At 45.1% G+C, this 14664-nt stretch overlaps 1 protein-coding gene across 3 annotated transcripts in view; it reads left to right on the forward strand.

The window, feature by feature from the left end:
• Window positions 1-14664, forward strand: part of LOC147616013 (arginase 1, mitochondrial-like) — a 73801-nt gene that overhangs the window by 20309 nt on the left and 38828 nt on the right. For all 3 annotated transcript variants that reach the window (XM_086778640.1, XM_086778642.1, XM_086778641.1), the window contains exons 3-4: window positions 6033-6192; window positions 6841-6974. In XM_086778640.1, coding sequence (XP_086634766.1) covers window positions 6033-6192; window positions 6841-6974 — 294 coding nt within the window. The remainder of the gene's footprint in view (window positions 1-6032; window positions 6193-6840; window positions 6975-14664) is intronic.

Below are 14664 nucleotides of genomic sequence, written 5' to 3' on the forward strand. Positions count from 1 at the left end.
TTTTTGGAGGGCATTGTTTGATAATTTTGGTACTAAGTTGAATTTTTCCATTGCATTCCACCCACAGACAGATGGCCAGACAGAGATATACAGCCAGCAAGGTAAGTGGGAATCGTTTTTGCCTTTAGTTCAAGCTGTTTTGAATGACTCTTTTTCTTCAGCTATTTGCAGGACTCCATATGAGGCAGCGTTTGGAAGACCCTTCCAGTCGTCGTTAACCAGGACTTCGTCTTCAGTACCGGAGGCGAACAGTGTGACGGAGTCTTACCAGGAGATCCTAGAGTCAGTTAAAGACAGATTGGCTAAAGCGCAAGAGGCCTACACTCGACAGGCCAATAAAGACCGAAGGGATATGAAGTTTTCGGAAGGAGATTGGGTGTATCTTCGGATTATGAAGCAAAGATTGAAGCAGGTGGGCAAGCGATGCCCAAAGTTGTCTTTCAGGAGCTTCGGACCTTTCCCCATCCGGAAAAAGATTAATGAGGTGTCTATGCAGTTAAAGCTACCTCCGAGTTGGACTATGCACGATGTATTTCATGTCAGTTGGTTAAAGCCATATGCAGGTCTACCCCCTTCAGAGGTCAAAGACGAAGTGGAACCAGACATTGTGGATGAAGCAGAAGTAATAGTTCCAGAACAGATCCTTCTGCACCGTTTCAAGCATGGCTCAGGCCGACGATTACGACAGTTTCTCACAAAGTTTCAGGACCGGGGAACTCATGAAGCGGTATTTCTCGACAAAGAGTTCTTTGAAGACTATCCGGCATTATTGACGGATTATTTGGAGGCTATGCAGCTTCCGTCAAGTTAAGCAGAAGGGGATGTCACGTGCATCCCGCACTTGGATGCCACGTAGACATTTCTGTACAGAAGGTGCAGGACCTGAGATGGTGAACTGGTCCCATGTGAGCCCAGTCCGCGACGAGTCAGCCAGGGATCCATCTCAGTCGTCCGAGGTCAGGTGTGCATTGTCCTGCACATGAGTCCAAGGTCAGGTGTGCACTGTCCTGCACATGAAACAGTGCCAATCCGCGCTGTGAGTCTCCCTCTAGAATGATGTCAGTGGTTCTGTGTATCTGGTATGGTACCGGATGCCAGATCACTGAGTAGATTATGTTTAGGACAAGGGGCCAGCCCATAGGGCTACCCTGGATTTGAGTGGGGGCCTGGGAATGGTGTAGAACCACCCCCATGAGGGCTAGGAAGGCCCAAGCTGAACCCACCAGCCATGGAGGGGCTATAGGACAGCCCTAGGGCACAGATAAGGCAATCTCCAGGAGATTACAGCCTTTATATGGCTGTAGGGCATGTATGGGGCAGCCCATACAGGCTGCCCAGCCTTGGGATTGTGGACAAAAGTTGTGTCCAATCAATCAGAAGCAGGCGCATCACTTTCAGCCTGTTAGGAAAAAAAGGCAGTATTTTTTGGGATTTAATTCAGCATTTATTGCTGAATTTTCACCGGTCGTGGGACATTGCCTGTTTTTCAGCTGGCCGACTGCTCCTGAGGAGGAGTATATCATTCATCTCATTTTTCTCCAAGTGCTCAAGCAAACCAAGGGGCCAAGACATCCAAGGGCTTGCTAACGCAAAGGGGTGAAGGATTCAGGTCAAGGGCAGGATTTTCAGCCAAGAAAAGGTCAAGTTTTCTGTATTTGTTTTTCAGATTTACATCATTCTAATAAAGCAAATACACCATCCGTGGTGGGGGCCCTACAGAGGGTAATTGGGACCCAATACTGTGTCCTCTCCATCTCCCCCTTCTCTCTCTATTTTCTGCACATCTCCTTTCAGTTTGTGCGTTAATTCCGTCGTCGCGAAAAAAGTGCTGATTTCTGAGTTTTGAAGTACCGATCCTTCTCCGAAGCTTCCGCATATTACATTCTGGCTGCCCGTTGGGCTGCCTACTTGGTCGCCGGTTTCTGGCTGTAGCCTAGCCGCCCGGTGCCCCTTTGCTGGATGCAGCCTGTAGCCCTGCAGCCTGGCTCCTGTAGCCCATGCGTAACAGCTGCCTGGCCTCCCTGTAGCCCTTGCGCAGCAGCACCCTGCTGTGGCCCATGCGCAGCAGCGCCCGGCACTTCATGTAGCCTGTGTAGGAGCGCCCAGCACTCCCTGTAGCCCACACGGCGATCGCACATCAGCTCCACACGGCGACCTGCTCAAGGGGATGCGCCATGATCCATGCACCACCCTTCACCCTTTTTAAAAAGAGGTGATTCGCTTTTCTCAGAAACGCCAAAAGCAACATTAAAAACGCACGCCTCAAATAATAATAATGTTTTAAGTCATCAAAGGTTTAAAATCCTTATAAACTCAAAAACTCCCTTTTGTGTCCTTTCACACTTGGGTTGGCCACACGTATGAGTTTCCTTTTCATATCCAACTGATGCGTGTTCACACTATCCATCCCGTGCATGTGCCCACCTGCTTGTTGTTCAGAGAGAAACACAGGGTCGTAACATACCCCCCTCTTGAAAAAAAGCAAGTGTCCTCGATTGCACTCAATAACACAGTAAGCATCCAATGAAGAAAGAGTCCCCATATGGCCAAAAGCAATGCCCCTCCAGTGCATCTGGGTGATGAAACAATCATCCTGGACAATAAGGGCACCCTGTCACATCGAAGTGACAAACAACTCTTGCTTGTTCCTTCAGAACCTACAGCAAAAGTCTAAAACCAAGTGAAAACACGTAACCTGTGTTAGCCAAAAACAAAACCATGCCACATTCTACATATGACACACATATGCATGACACATATATGCATTCGCAAACAATATGCTCCTGAGGATGCTCTACCCACTCCAAAATAACAGTCTTAGGGCTGCTCGCAAGCCTTACACCCATGTATATCCCACGACTGATGGTACAACATGAGCATATGAAAGCACTCAATGCATCTAAACTATACATCCACTAAGTACTTTCCACATATGTCCCTCTTGATGCTTTATCCACTCTGTACATGGTCATCCCGCAGGAGTCACACTCAGTGATGCATCCATGAACATAATAAAGTACTTGATGTATACCAATATACATGCCTCACACGACACAATCCAGAGTATCACCCATGTATTCTCAAGGGTACCAGGATCCAATGGCACTAGAATACAATAATACCTCAGAAAGTGTATAAATACAGGCATAGATAGAGTTCAATCCATATATAAACCAAACCAACTCTAGGATTGCTCGCAAGACTTATGCCCTTCATAGAGTCTCGAAGTGTTAGCTCGGTTTGCTGCAAACTTTGAGCTCAACCAAACCATGCCATTCCAAAGGCAAAAACCATCTCTGTTACCCATAGATGTAGACAGAGTTATCCATAGAATCTATCCCAATTTACATCACATCCATTTCACATCACATCTCATTCATTCACATCCCGATTCACATCAATATCATAGAAGTCCCATAAGCAAATGTACTGTCAGCCTCAGTACCTTCGGGTGAATACAAAGATGTCACCAAGCGACTCCTAGATGAAAAATTGAGCCTGTCTATAACAAGAAGCGGAGGTGCTACCTCCCTCTTGAGCATCAGGCAATGCTCCAGACCCATGCTTTGCTGAACCTGAATGAGCCGTCGCAAGAATCGGCTCCAACTCAAAGGCGTCAAGATAAAGCTGCAAACGTGAGGTGAATTTGCCAAGTCACCCTCCTCCATGCTTGTATTCCACCCAAGTGGTAAGCACAAGTCCCAATGAAGCATAGTAGATCACCACTGTTAGACATAGAAAGAAGCTGCCTTTCGAACCCTATGAAGCCTCCATGAAGATACCACTGGTGACAAAGTGTCGAAAGCCATAGCCTTCAACCCATATTTTGCACCATAACACTTCAACTGCTTCTTGTTCCTGGATGACTACTTCTTGTCCTTGGTGTCTTTTCTCCTGAGCTTCATCTTTAGCAGCTTTTGCTCTTCACCTCATATAAGCAAAGACTCATAATCTTGCACTGTCTCCTGTACTTCCTTTTCACTTTCCACAAGTTGAAGCTTTTGATGTGACCACGACGGGCTCGCCTCCTTGAGAAAGTCGACGATATCCCGGCGATGGAACCATGAAACCGGTCCTTAGAAATCCAACGGGTGGTGAAACAAACACTCGCACACAAAACACTTCCCTACCCATGGGGACCTGGAAAAGGAAACAAATAGGGGGAGCTAGAGCGCTCTTGCAAATAGTACAAGGACACCGATTGGCCCCAAAACGCAGTGGTGCCCCTTGCGGTATTTCTTTATTTGATCAAATTTGAGTTCAAAGTACAACTTGTAGAATCCTCCACCAATAGGATCCCTTATAGTTTTTCACCCAGGACTTTCCCAATAAGAACTCTCGCTAATACAGCAAAGCATTCCATAGAGAAGGCACACCTGTACAACAACTCCCTGGTTGAAAAGGTCTTCTCCATCTGTACCATGGATCTCTCAAACCCTTTCCCAAACAGCAGTAGGGCTATACCAAACCATATGTCCTCCCCTGTAGTCACAGCTTGCATGTAACCTTGAGAAAACTAGAACCTGTTCACATGAATCCAAAGACATGCTTTCCACATGAAACCAACGACCTGTATCCGATAAACCATAGACCTGTATCCCATAAACCATAGGCATGTATCCTCGATACCAAAGTCCTGTTTCTTCTCGAAAAACCAATGTCCTGTTTCCATGAGAAAAATCCACATATGCACCATCCAATCACGGTGCCAAAAACCCAGGGTTGTTTTCCATAGCACCAAGCGAGAGAAAAATAGAGAACCTGTAAGCAAATCCCTGAGCACATATAAGTTCGACACGAAGAGAAATCACACCATCTCTCCCATGAACATTGTCCCGTGCATCTATAGCCTGTTCTCCTATTCAAAGTCTCTCGTACATCCATGGTACACAAAAGAGAAAACACACCAGGCCCTTATGATGAGAGAGAGAGAGGTTATACAGTGGCTGTCTCTGTCCAGCAGCGCCTCCCCCCTGTTTCGCCTCCCCCATGGCGCCTCCTTCTGGCTGCCCGTTGCTGCCTGCTTGGTCGCCGGTTGCTGGCTGTAGCCCAGCCGCCCGGTGCCCCTTTGCTGGCTGCAGCCCGCCTGGCTGTAGCCCATCTGCGCAGCAGCCTGGCTCCTGTAGCCCATACGCAGCAGCTGCCTGGCATCCCTGTAGCCCTTGCACAGCAGCACCCTGCTGTGGCCCATGTGCAGCAGCGCCCGGCACTTCCTGTAGCCCATGTGCAGCAGCGCCCAGCACTCCCTGTAGCCCACACGGCGACCACACGTCAGCTCCACATGGCGACCTGCTCAAGGGGATGCGCCATGCTCCATGCACCACCCTTCGCCCTTTTTAAAAAGAGGTGATTCGCTTTTCTCATAAACGCCAAAAGCAACATTAAAAACACATGCCTCAAATAATAATAATGTTTTAAGTCATCAAAGGTTTAAAAACCTTATAAAATCAAAAACTCCCTTTTGTCCCCTTTCACACTTGGGCTGGCCACACGTATGAGTTTCCTTTTCATATCCAACTGATGCATGTTCACACTATCCATCCCGTGCCCGTGCCCACCTGCTTGTTGTCCAGAGAAAAACACAGGGTCATAACAGAGGCTATGCTTGGCCTCCTGACCTCTAATACAACCATTCAAATGGAGGCTCAACTCTGAAATACCCACTCGATCCTTATGGCCGAAGATGATGCGGACATGCTCATGTAAAGTTAATAGATGGATGTTGGATGATTTGGGCTTGAGCATTACCTCTCGAGTAGGAGGATGCTCTAAATGGTGGCATCAGCATAAGTAGAGATGGAAGCTTTTGGAAAGGACGAAGTGGATGTGTGATGGATGGATGCTCTGTGTAGTGACCTTGGTGTATCTAAAATAGCATGATAGTGCTATCATTCTTCCAGTGATCATATTCACTGTGATTATATTTTTTGCTGTAGTTAGGGTGTCAAGTAGGTGTAACTGTATCAATTCTGCGAAGCGTAAGAGTCAGGAAAGTTGGTGTCTAAAAACAGCTTCATTGTTGATATTTTCAGGGTGAGCTTGTTCGAGCTGCTGGTGGTGCAAAAGCATCCTCCTGCCTTCTTGGAGTACCCTTGGGCCACAATTCTTCTTTCCTTCAGGGACCAGCTTTTGCTCCTCCAAGAATTAGAGAGGCCATTTGGTGTGGAAGCACCAATTCCACTACAGAGGCAGGTAAGGTGTTTCACAATTTGTGTGTGTTGGTTTACATGAGTTTTCTTAATCTGCAGACACATAGCACATAAAAGGGGGAAAAGGGGAGGATTTTGGAGAAGCAGACTTGGGAAAGAGGTTAGACTTTTGGATGCCCATTCAGGGGTTGGAGCATCTTAGCACAGTTAGCATACTTGGTGGCTGGGCTTGGGCTAGGCTCTGGTAAAGCTATAGCTTGTGTAGCAGGTAAATGGATTAGCGAAAAGCAAGCATTAGGGTCATTTAAAGTGGAAAATAAAGCTTTAGATCCTAAACATGGCGTGTTCTTTGATCAGTTGGTAAGTGGGTATGCAAGCATCAGTCCAGTTCGCTATACAGTGGGTATACAAGCAGTAGTCAAGGTCACTATACAGTGAGACACTGGTAGGATACTGATGGAGCAGCAATGAGAAAGTCCAGGGATGAAGGCTTTGTATAAATAGTTGTTGTAGTATGGGATGCAGTAGTTGTCTTTGCAAGGCTAGACTCGGTTGTAAAAACTTGGAGAGCTTATGAGGCAGATGGTCTGGGAAAGAATAGTATGTTTGACATGTCCTTATTAGTGAACGATACCTTCATAATGAGCCTATTGACAGCTACTGACTATGATCTTGTGACTTAAACATGCAGGGAAGGAGTTGGCAGATCCACGCATTTTAACGGATGTTGGGGATGTTCCAATCCAAGAGATGCGAGACTGTGGGATTGGAGACGAACTCTTGATGAAGACTATCTCTGACTCTGTCAAGCTGGTGATGGATGAGGTAGATGCGTGAAATTTTAAAGGCTTTGTGTCAAGAGTAGGGTGTTGAGAGCTATATGATATATTTAGGTGCTGGGGATTGAAATCTTGCCCTCTACTGGGCAGCTTGGTGGTGTGAGAGCCAATCCGGCAGGGGACTGCCGACAATCTAAAATATCTGTGAAATGCATTCGTCCCTTGTACAGGACTCACTTCATACCATTGGGATCTGGATTTGCTCAAATTGATGACACAATCACAGCCGTGGCACTTGCAGAGGATCATGTTGTAGGTTAGCCAAGGATCAAGTTGTAGGGTAGTGATCAACATGATGAACATCAAGATGGTTAACATCTCTGCAAATTCTCCTGGGGTGGGCATCTACATTCAGCAGCAGATCAGTACGAAAAGACAAAAATCACTTTTGCTTCTTTGGGCGTGATACTATCGGGTTTTGATTTTTGCACATATCCAAGGCAATTGGTCACTTGTGAGCCTCTCTTGCATGAAATAAGCAGGAGTAGGGGGAAGAATGACAATTGTTAGCTTCCTAAACAAGGGGAAAGAAATTGCCAACCAGAGAATAGGGCATGTGCCTTCAAGTGAAAAAATCCAGCTCTCCTAACCCTGCACTTAAGGATCCTTTGTATTTGGCTAGTGTGCAGGGCGGCTTAATCCACATAGTGCCTCGTAATGCAGTCACACGAATGTAAAGGAGGAGGAGAGTTGCTGCCCATCATGTTGCCGTCGAAGCATCTACTTCACAAAAACCAAGAACCCCAAGACAAGCAAGGGTCTTATCTTCTAAAGAAGTTCCCGAGCAAGCACAAGTGATCACATGTACCCGGAAGAAAAGGGCCACAAAGATCTGCAAGGGAGACAACCGTGTCACTATACAAAGTGGATCCAATGAGGGGACAACTACAAATGTGTCATCTTCCTCATCCGATGAGAAGACTCATAGTATTTAGAAAGTTACGTGAGATTGCTTATGAATTAAAGCTACTAGAGGGATGTAAATTACATTCAATATTTCATGTAATCCTTGAGAAGAAAATTGTACGACAAGGATAATTTGGTAGATGATGAAGTCGTCGTTGAGTTTATTAAGCCACTTAGTCTTCCACATGAGCCAAAAGAAAGTCTCAATGTAAAGACCATGCGTACTCGACATATTGAGTACTTAGAATATTGGGTAAAGTGGAAGGATATGCCTGAGGAAAGCTCACCTTGGAAGAAGGTAAACATTTCAAAGAAGAGGTTCCCCAGTGCTTTTCTATGAAGACACGCATGTTTTTGCATGTCTCATATCGAGAGGATTTCTTGAGGGATTGGTGTGTACCTAGGGAGTGTAGAAGGTTAGTCAATGCTTGAGGTGGTCAATGTCTTAAGGGTACTCCCAAAGGCATTAATTGAAGAAACAAGGTGACAGAGGAGTTATTGGCGACATGGCAAGCATTGGGCGAGGGATGTGTGGCCTAGTGTAACATGCGGAAGCTTCGGGGAAGATCGGTAACTTCAATGCTCAGAAAATCAACACACTTTTTACGACGGAACTAATGCACAAAACTGAATAAAGATATGCAGAAAATAGAGAGAGAGAGGGAGAGAGGAGAGGACACAGTATTGGGTCCCAAATACCCTCTGTAGGGCCCCCACCATGGATGGTGTATTTGCTTTATCAGAATGATGTAAGTCTGAAAAGAAAATAGAAAAATCTTGACCTTTCTTGGCTGAGACTGCCCTTGACCTGCAGTCCTTCACCCCTTTGCGTTAGCAAACCCTTGGCTATCTTGGCCCTTTGGTTGCTTGAGCACTTGGTGAATTATGAGATAACTCGATGGGATTGTGGGCTTACTATTTATACTACTATCAAACAATGCCCTCCAAAAATGACTGGTAAACTTGGCATCTCGGTCTGACACTATGGTCCTAGGGATCCCGCCAATTGGGTACCAATGACGAATGAACAAATGGGTAACATCTTCGGCGGTCACATTGGCCCTGCATGGAATAAGCATAATAAATTTGTTAAATCTATCAACTATAGTCAAGCACTGAGTATTACGCTTATCCGGACTGGGAGACAGATTTGTAACAAAATCCATCGAAATATCTAGGAAAGGTCCCGAAGGAATTGGCAAAGGCTGTAACAACCCTATCTTCTTCCCACAAGGAGCTTTCACCTTTTGACAAATATCACAGTGTTGTATATATGAAAATACATCTCGCCTCATCTTTGGCCAATAATATTACCCTTCCAACTTCTCTAAAGTCGAATTCATGCCCCTATGACCACCAAGCGTCATGGGCGTCATGGAGAAGAGTTGCCGTGAACGACTTCATGACACATAGTCGGCCTTTGTAGAAAAGCCAACCATCGCATATCAAAAAGTGGCATGGTAATGTGGTATCCAATGCCTGTTCCCACTGTGTACCGAATTCCTCAGAATCTGCGTACGTGTACTTCATGTCATCTAGTCCCGTACCAACAAGGTCGAGTCTAGTGGTTTGAATCAAAGTCACCTGTCCCTTCCTGCTCAAAGCATCGGCCACTAGATTGGCCTTTCGTGGAGGGTACTCAATCATACCACCAAATTGCTGGAATATCTGGCTCCAGCGGTGTTGTCGGTCACTCCACTGTGCACTTGACATTGTTTGGATCCAACGTAATGCCTGATGGTCAGTGCGAACCTCACAGTCACGGCCATAAAGAAAATGTTTCCAATGTTTCAAGGCCTGTATAACTGCAAGGAGTTTCCAATCGTAGACTGAGTAATTATTTTCTGCGGGCAGTAACTTACGAGACATGTAAGCTACTTGATGACCATTCTGTTGTAATACACCTCCAATTGCGATCACTTGGAACGGCTCGTCCCACGAGGCAAGTGCTAAACAAGGCGCTTTTGATAAAGCCACCTTGAGGTTCTTGAATGCCTCCAACGCTTGTGGAGTCATTCGAATCCGTTGCGTTTTAGTATTGACATCCTTTAGCAGATCGGTGAGATCCGCCAAGAGGTCATAAAACTTGTCTATATGGGTGGAGTATGCTTGGCATATACCCACAAAGGATCTGATGTCATAAGCAGTCTGTGGTACTTCCCAATTGACAATCTTGGCCACCTCGGTTGGATCAAGTCGAATGCCTTCTCCGCTAATTATATATCCAAGGTAATGAACCTTGAACAAATAAAATTCCGACTTCTTCTCATTGACATAGAGCTCGTTGCTTTCCAGCAACTTCAGGACTTTCTCCACATCAATGTCATGCTGCTCAACCGTAGCTGAAAATACCAATATGTCGTCCAGAAATATGAACACACTTTTCAATCAATTCCCAGAACACCCGCATCTTCATGCGGTTGAATGTGACCAGGGCGTTCTTCTAGCCAAAAGGCATGACCACAAATTCATAGTGGGCCTGTTCCGTACGGAAGATTGTCTTGGAAATGTCCCTCTCAACAATCCTCACCTGGTGGTACCCACTCTTCAAATCGAGTTTTGAGAACACCTTAGCCCCATTTAGCCTCTTGAGAATATAATCTATTCGAGGCATCGGGAATCGACTCTTGATAGTCAGCTTATTGAGTGCACGATAATTGACACACAAACGAGAAGACTCATCTTTCTTCTTGACAAACAGGATCGGTGCTGCAAATGGCGACACATTGGGGCGGATGAAGCCAGATTGCAACAATTCTTGGAGTTGGCGGTCCAACTCCGATTCCATTGCCTTGGAAAGGCGATATGGAAACTTGCTCGGGGGTTCCGAGCCTGGGAGGAGATTGATCTTGTGGTCCTCCGGTTTGGACGGGGGGAGTTGGGGAGGGAGATTGTCCTGAAGAAAAATCTTCTGGTACTTTTCATGGAGAGCCAAATACTTCTCGGAAGCACTGGCCACCGTCTGGGCCGTCTGGATGTAAATCATCGCACAATGTGCGCCTTTCTTGATTGCTTGTTTAGCCTGCAACAAGTGGCTTATGAGCGGAAAGTTTGGGATTCCTGGCTCACACTTAATGGTCTCTAGGGCGTTGGACACATTCCTACTAATATGGAAAGTGTGCTTGTTCCACTTGACATCAGGAAGGAACTTGTGAAACCACTAAATGCTCAATATTATGTTTGCTCCTATAAGAGGGGCAACCATGAAATCACATACAAAAGCCCTAAATAACTAACTTGGCACCAAGAGTTTCATACTTGACGCTAAAACCTTCAACTTGCTTGTCCACTGAAGTCGGGACGAAACGGGCACGCCGAGCGGCCTATTCCGTGACCACTGTAGGTATATGCTCACTTATGGTAGTGCTATGTGTGAACAGGGCTTAACCAAGGGCACTTTTTCCCATGTGGTTTTTCCCCTTGGACATCAAGTGTGAAAGGACACACAATATATTTTGTACTTCTATATTATATGGATGTGGCACACATGCAAGGGTTGACTTGCATTATGAAGGCTATTTATTAGTTCTTCAACCATGGAAGTATGAGGCATGGAGGAAGTTACACATGGTTGTATCGTAGTAAAAAAGGCGAGACTAGAATTGCAAAGGCTAATGTATGGATTGCCTTTGATAAGGTTGCTACACTTCTACAAAAAATGACATTCAACGAAGAAGATGTCAATGGCTTTAAACAAGGTATGACCATGTTTTACAAGTATATGGTGGAAGCATGGACATCAAGTAGCATAACACACTATATGGTAAGATCCCCAATTTTTTATGTTCCTATGTTGCTTAGTGATTCTTATTTAAAATAACCAATGTGCATATGTTGTTGTCATTTTTATTCCAACACATTTTGGAGGCTCACGGTCCCAACTTTAAAGATCAGGGAGCACAGCTCCACCGGCTCCCACTGTCAACTCTATTGGGCTGTTTGCTCCAAGCCTGCTGCCCTTGCAGGAAGGTATTTTTCAATTTTTGGTCAAACACAAATACAATATTTTGCAGCCATTCCAGTGCAGGTCATATGTAGATTTAGCAGACACTTCTGTGCAAATCAAATTCACAGGAAAATTACAGGTCCAATTTGGGGAATTTACCAATTTCAGGACAAATTGAAAAAATTGGGCATTTTGCTTTGCCTGCAATTTGGGGGTTTTTGAAATTGAGGTCAAAATCAGCAAATTGAACCTCTCTTATTTGCAGAAATTTGGGGGTTTTCAAAATTGAGGTCAAAATCAACAAATTGAACCTCTTTCACTTGCAGAAATTTGGGGCTTTTGTGGAAATTGGCCAATTAGATGCACATTGAAGCGATTGGAGTGCATAAAAATTGGGGATTTTTTGATTGGAGCATGTAATTGGCCATTATAGGTGCGATTTGTCGCATATGTGTACACATTGAGTGTAATTGGACAATTTGATGCAGGTTTACACTTGCTTTGGTTTGCAGGCATACATTTGCACATGACATTTGGTTGCCTGGCAGTGCACATTGGTGCGTGGTTTGCTTGCAGATATATTTTGTTGACATGGCACAGAATGCTACAGATGTATTTGGTGTGCTCACCCAGGAGGACAAGCTGGATGGATCTAACTACTCCCTCTGGAGTTTCATGATCCGTAATTTGCTGGTAGCCAAAGGGCTTTGGGGCATCGTGTGTGGTGATGACACACGCCCACTTACCATACAGCCAGCCACGTCTCAAAGGGGAGGTGCACAAAGAGCTCCTGATGTAGATCCTGCTCCCACACAAGAGCAGAAGAGATGGGACTCTAGAGATGCACAGGCCATGTCATTGATAGCCCTTTCAGTGAAAAGGACTATTATTCCGCACATTCGTTCATGCAAGACATCGAAGCTTGCATGGGACACATTGGAAGCAATGTATCAGGTACGCAACGAGGCAAGAGTTGCCTACTTGAAGAGGCAATTGGATCTTCTTTCTATGGATGAGGGTGACTCCATGGCAGATCATCTCACCAAAGTGAAAGATTTGCAGGAACAATTGCGCAACATTGATGAGGTTATCCCAGACAGACAGATGGTCACCAACACTCTTCATTCTTTACCGCCTTCCTACTTGGGCTTTCACACCTCTCTCAACCTCTCAATGAGAGGAGGTGGTGATCCCGTCACTTTTGAAGAGCTCGTGGGTTTACTCTTGCAGGAAGAGCAAACAAGAGCAAACTTATCGAGCAACCGTGGTGGAGAAAAGGCATTTACAGCCAAGGATAAGGGTAAAGCAAAGAGCTTTAGACATGGGGGACAATAGTCTAGCAAGGCTGGTCATGGACAGCCCTCTTCTAGTGGTGAAAAGTCTGACAAAGGGGATGCAAACAAGCCCAAAAAGAAGGGCAAATGTCATAAGCCTGGACACTATATCAGTGAATGTAGGAAACGGATTGCAAAAGAGAAAAGGAAAGAAGCAGGCAATGCAGTAGCAGACTCTTCTGATGACAAAGCACAGCAATCAGCTAATGTAATCCAGGAAGAGTACACTTTTTTGGTCACATGCACTAGTGACACACCAAGTGCTTCAGACACTGATATGTCTTGCATTGCATCTGACAGACAGCATGCATTATGGTATTTTGATAGTGGTGCTTCGAGCCACATCACTTCATGCAAAGATGTATTTCGGCACTTGGTTTATGCTTCAAATGGCCGCACTGTATCATGTGCAGATCATACCACATATCCGGTAAAGGGAATTGGTAATGTCATACTTATTGCAGCCAATGGTGCCAATATATGTATGAAAAATGTATTGTATGTTCTAGGGATAAAGAAAAATCTGCTCTCCGTCTCAGCCATAAACGACCAAGGTTTAAAGGTTGAATTTGAAGACGGGAAGTGTTTGGTAAAAGACCCATCAAAGGGTTACGAAATAGTCACTTCTGGAACACGATACAAAGGCTTGTATAAGCTGGACAGCTATGACAAGCGCACTTATGATGCAAATACAGTGGCTGCCCACACTCCTGCTATGCATGATGCAGAGCTATGGCATGCTCGTTTTGGGCATGTAAATTTTCAGAGTTTGATGCTTTTGCAGAAGCATCATATGGTTGATAATATGCCGTCTCTTGAGTCTCCACCAAGACATTAATGTGAGGGGTGTATTTTGGGAAAGATGCAACGCAAACCATTTCCCAGAGATGGAGCTGTTAGAGCTGAAAGTAAATTACAGCTCATACATAGTGATGTATGTGGTGCAATGCGGACACCATCCATAGGGGGGCATCTTTACTTGGTCACATTCATTGATGACTACTCCAGTTTTGCTTGGGCTTACCCTTTGAAAGCAAAAGCAGACGTGTTTAATGCTTTCGACACTTTTTAGCAATGGCTGAAAATATGTGTGCATGTAAAGTCCAAACACTCCGCTCAGATAGAGGTGGAGAATACATGTCAAATGCATTCAAAGATTATATGCTTCAAAAGAGCATCAAACACCAATGTACTGTGCCTTATACACCGCAGCAGAATGGTGTAGCTAGATGGCAAGATGCATGGTGAAAGCACAAAAGTTGCCTCACAAATTTTGGATGGAAGCTATAATGTGTGCAAAAACAGGTGTCCAACAAAAGCTTTGAAAACCATAACACCATTTGAGGCTTGGTATAGCCGAAAGCCAACAGTGGATTATATGCGTACATTTGGGTGTTTGGCCTATGCACATGTGCCAGAACAACTCCGAACAAAGCTAGATGATAAAGCAATTAAATGCATTTTTGTGGGCTACAATGAAAGCAAAGGAT

The sequence above is a fragment of the Cibotium barometz genome, chromosome 39 (assembly GCF_041138505.1).
Source record: "Cibotium barometz isolate CiBa-2024 chromosome 39, ASM4113850v1, whole genome shotgun sequence".
Taxonomy (NCBI): domain Eukaryota; kingdom Viridiplantae; phylum Streptophyta; class Polypodiopsida; order Cyatheales; family Cibotiaceae; genus Cibotium; species Cibotium barometz.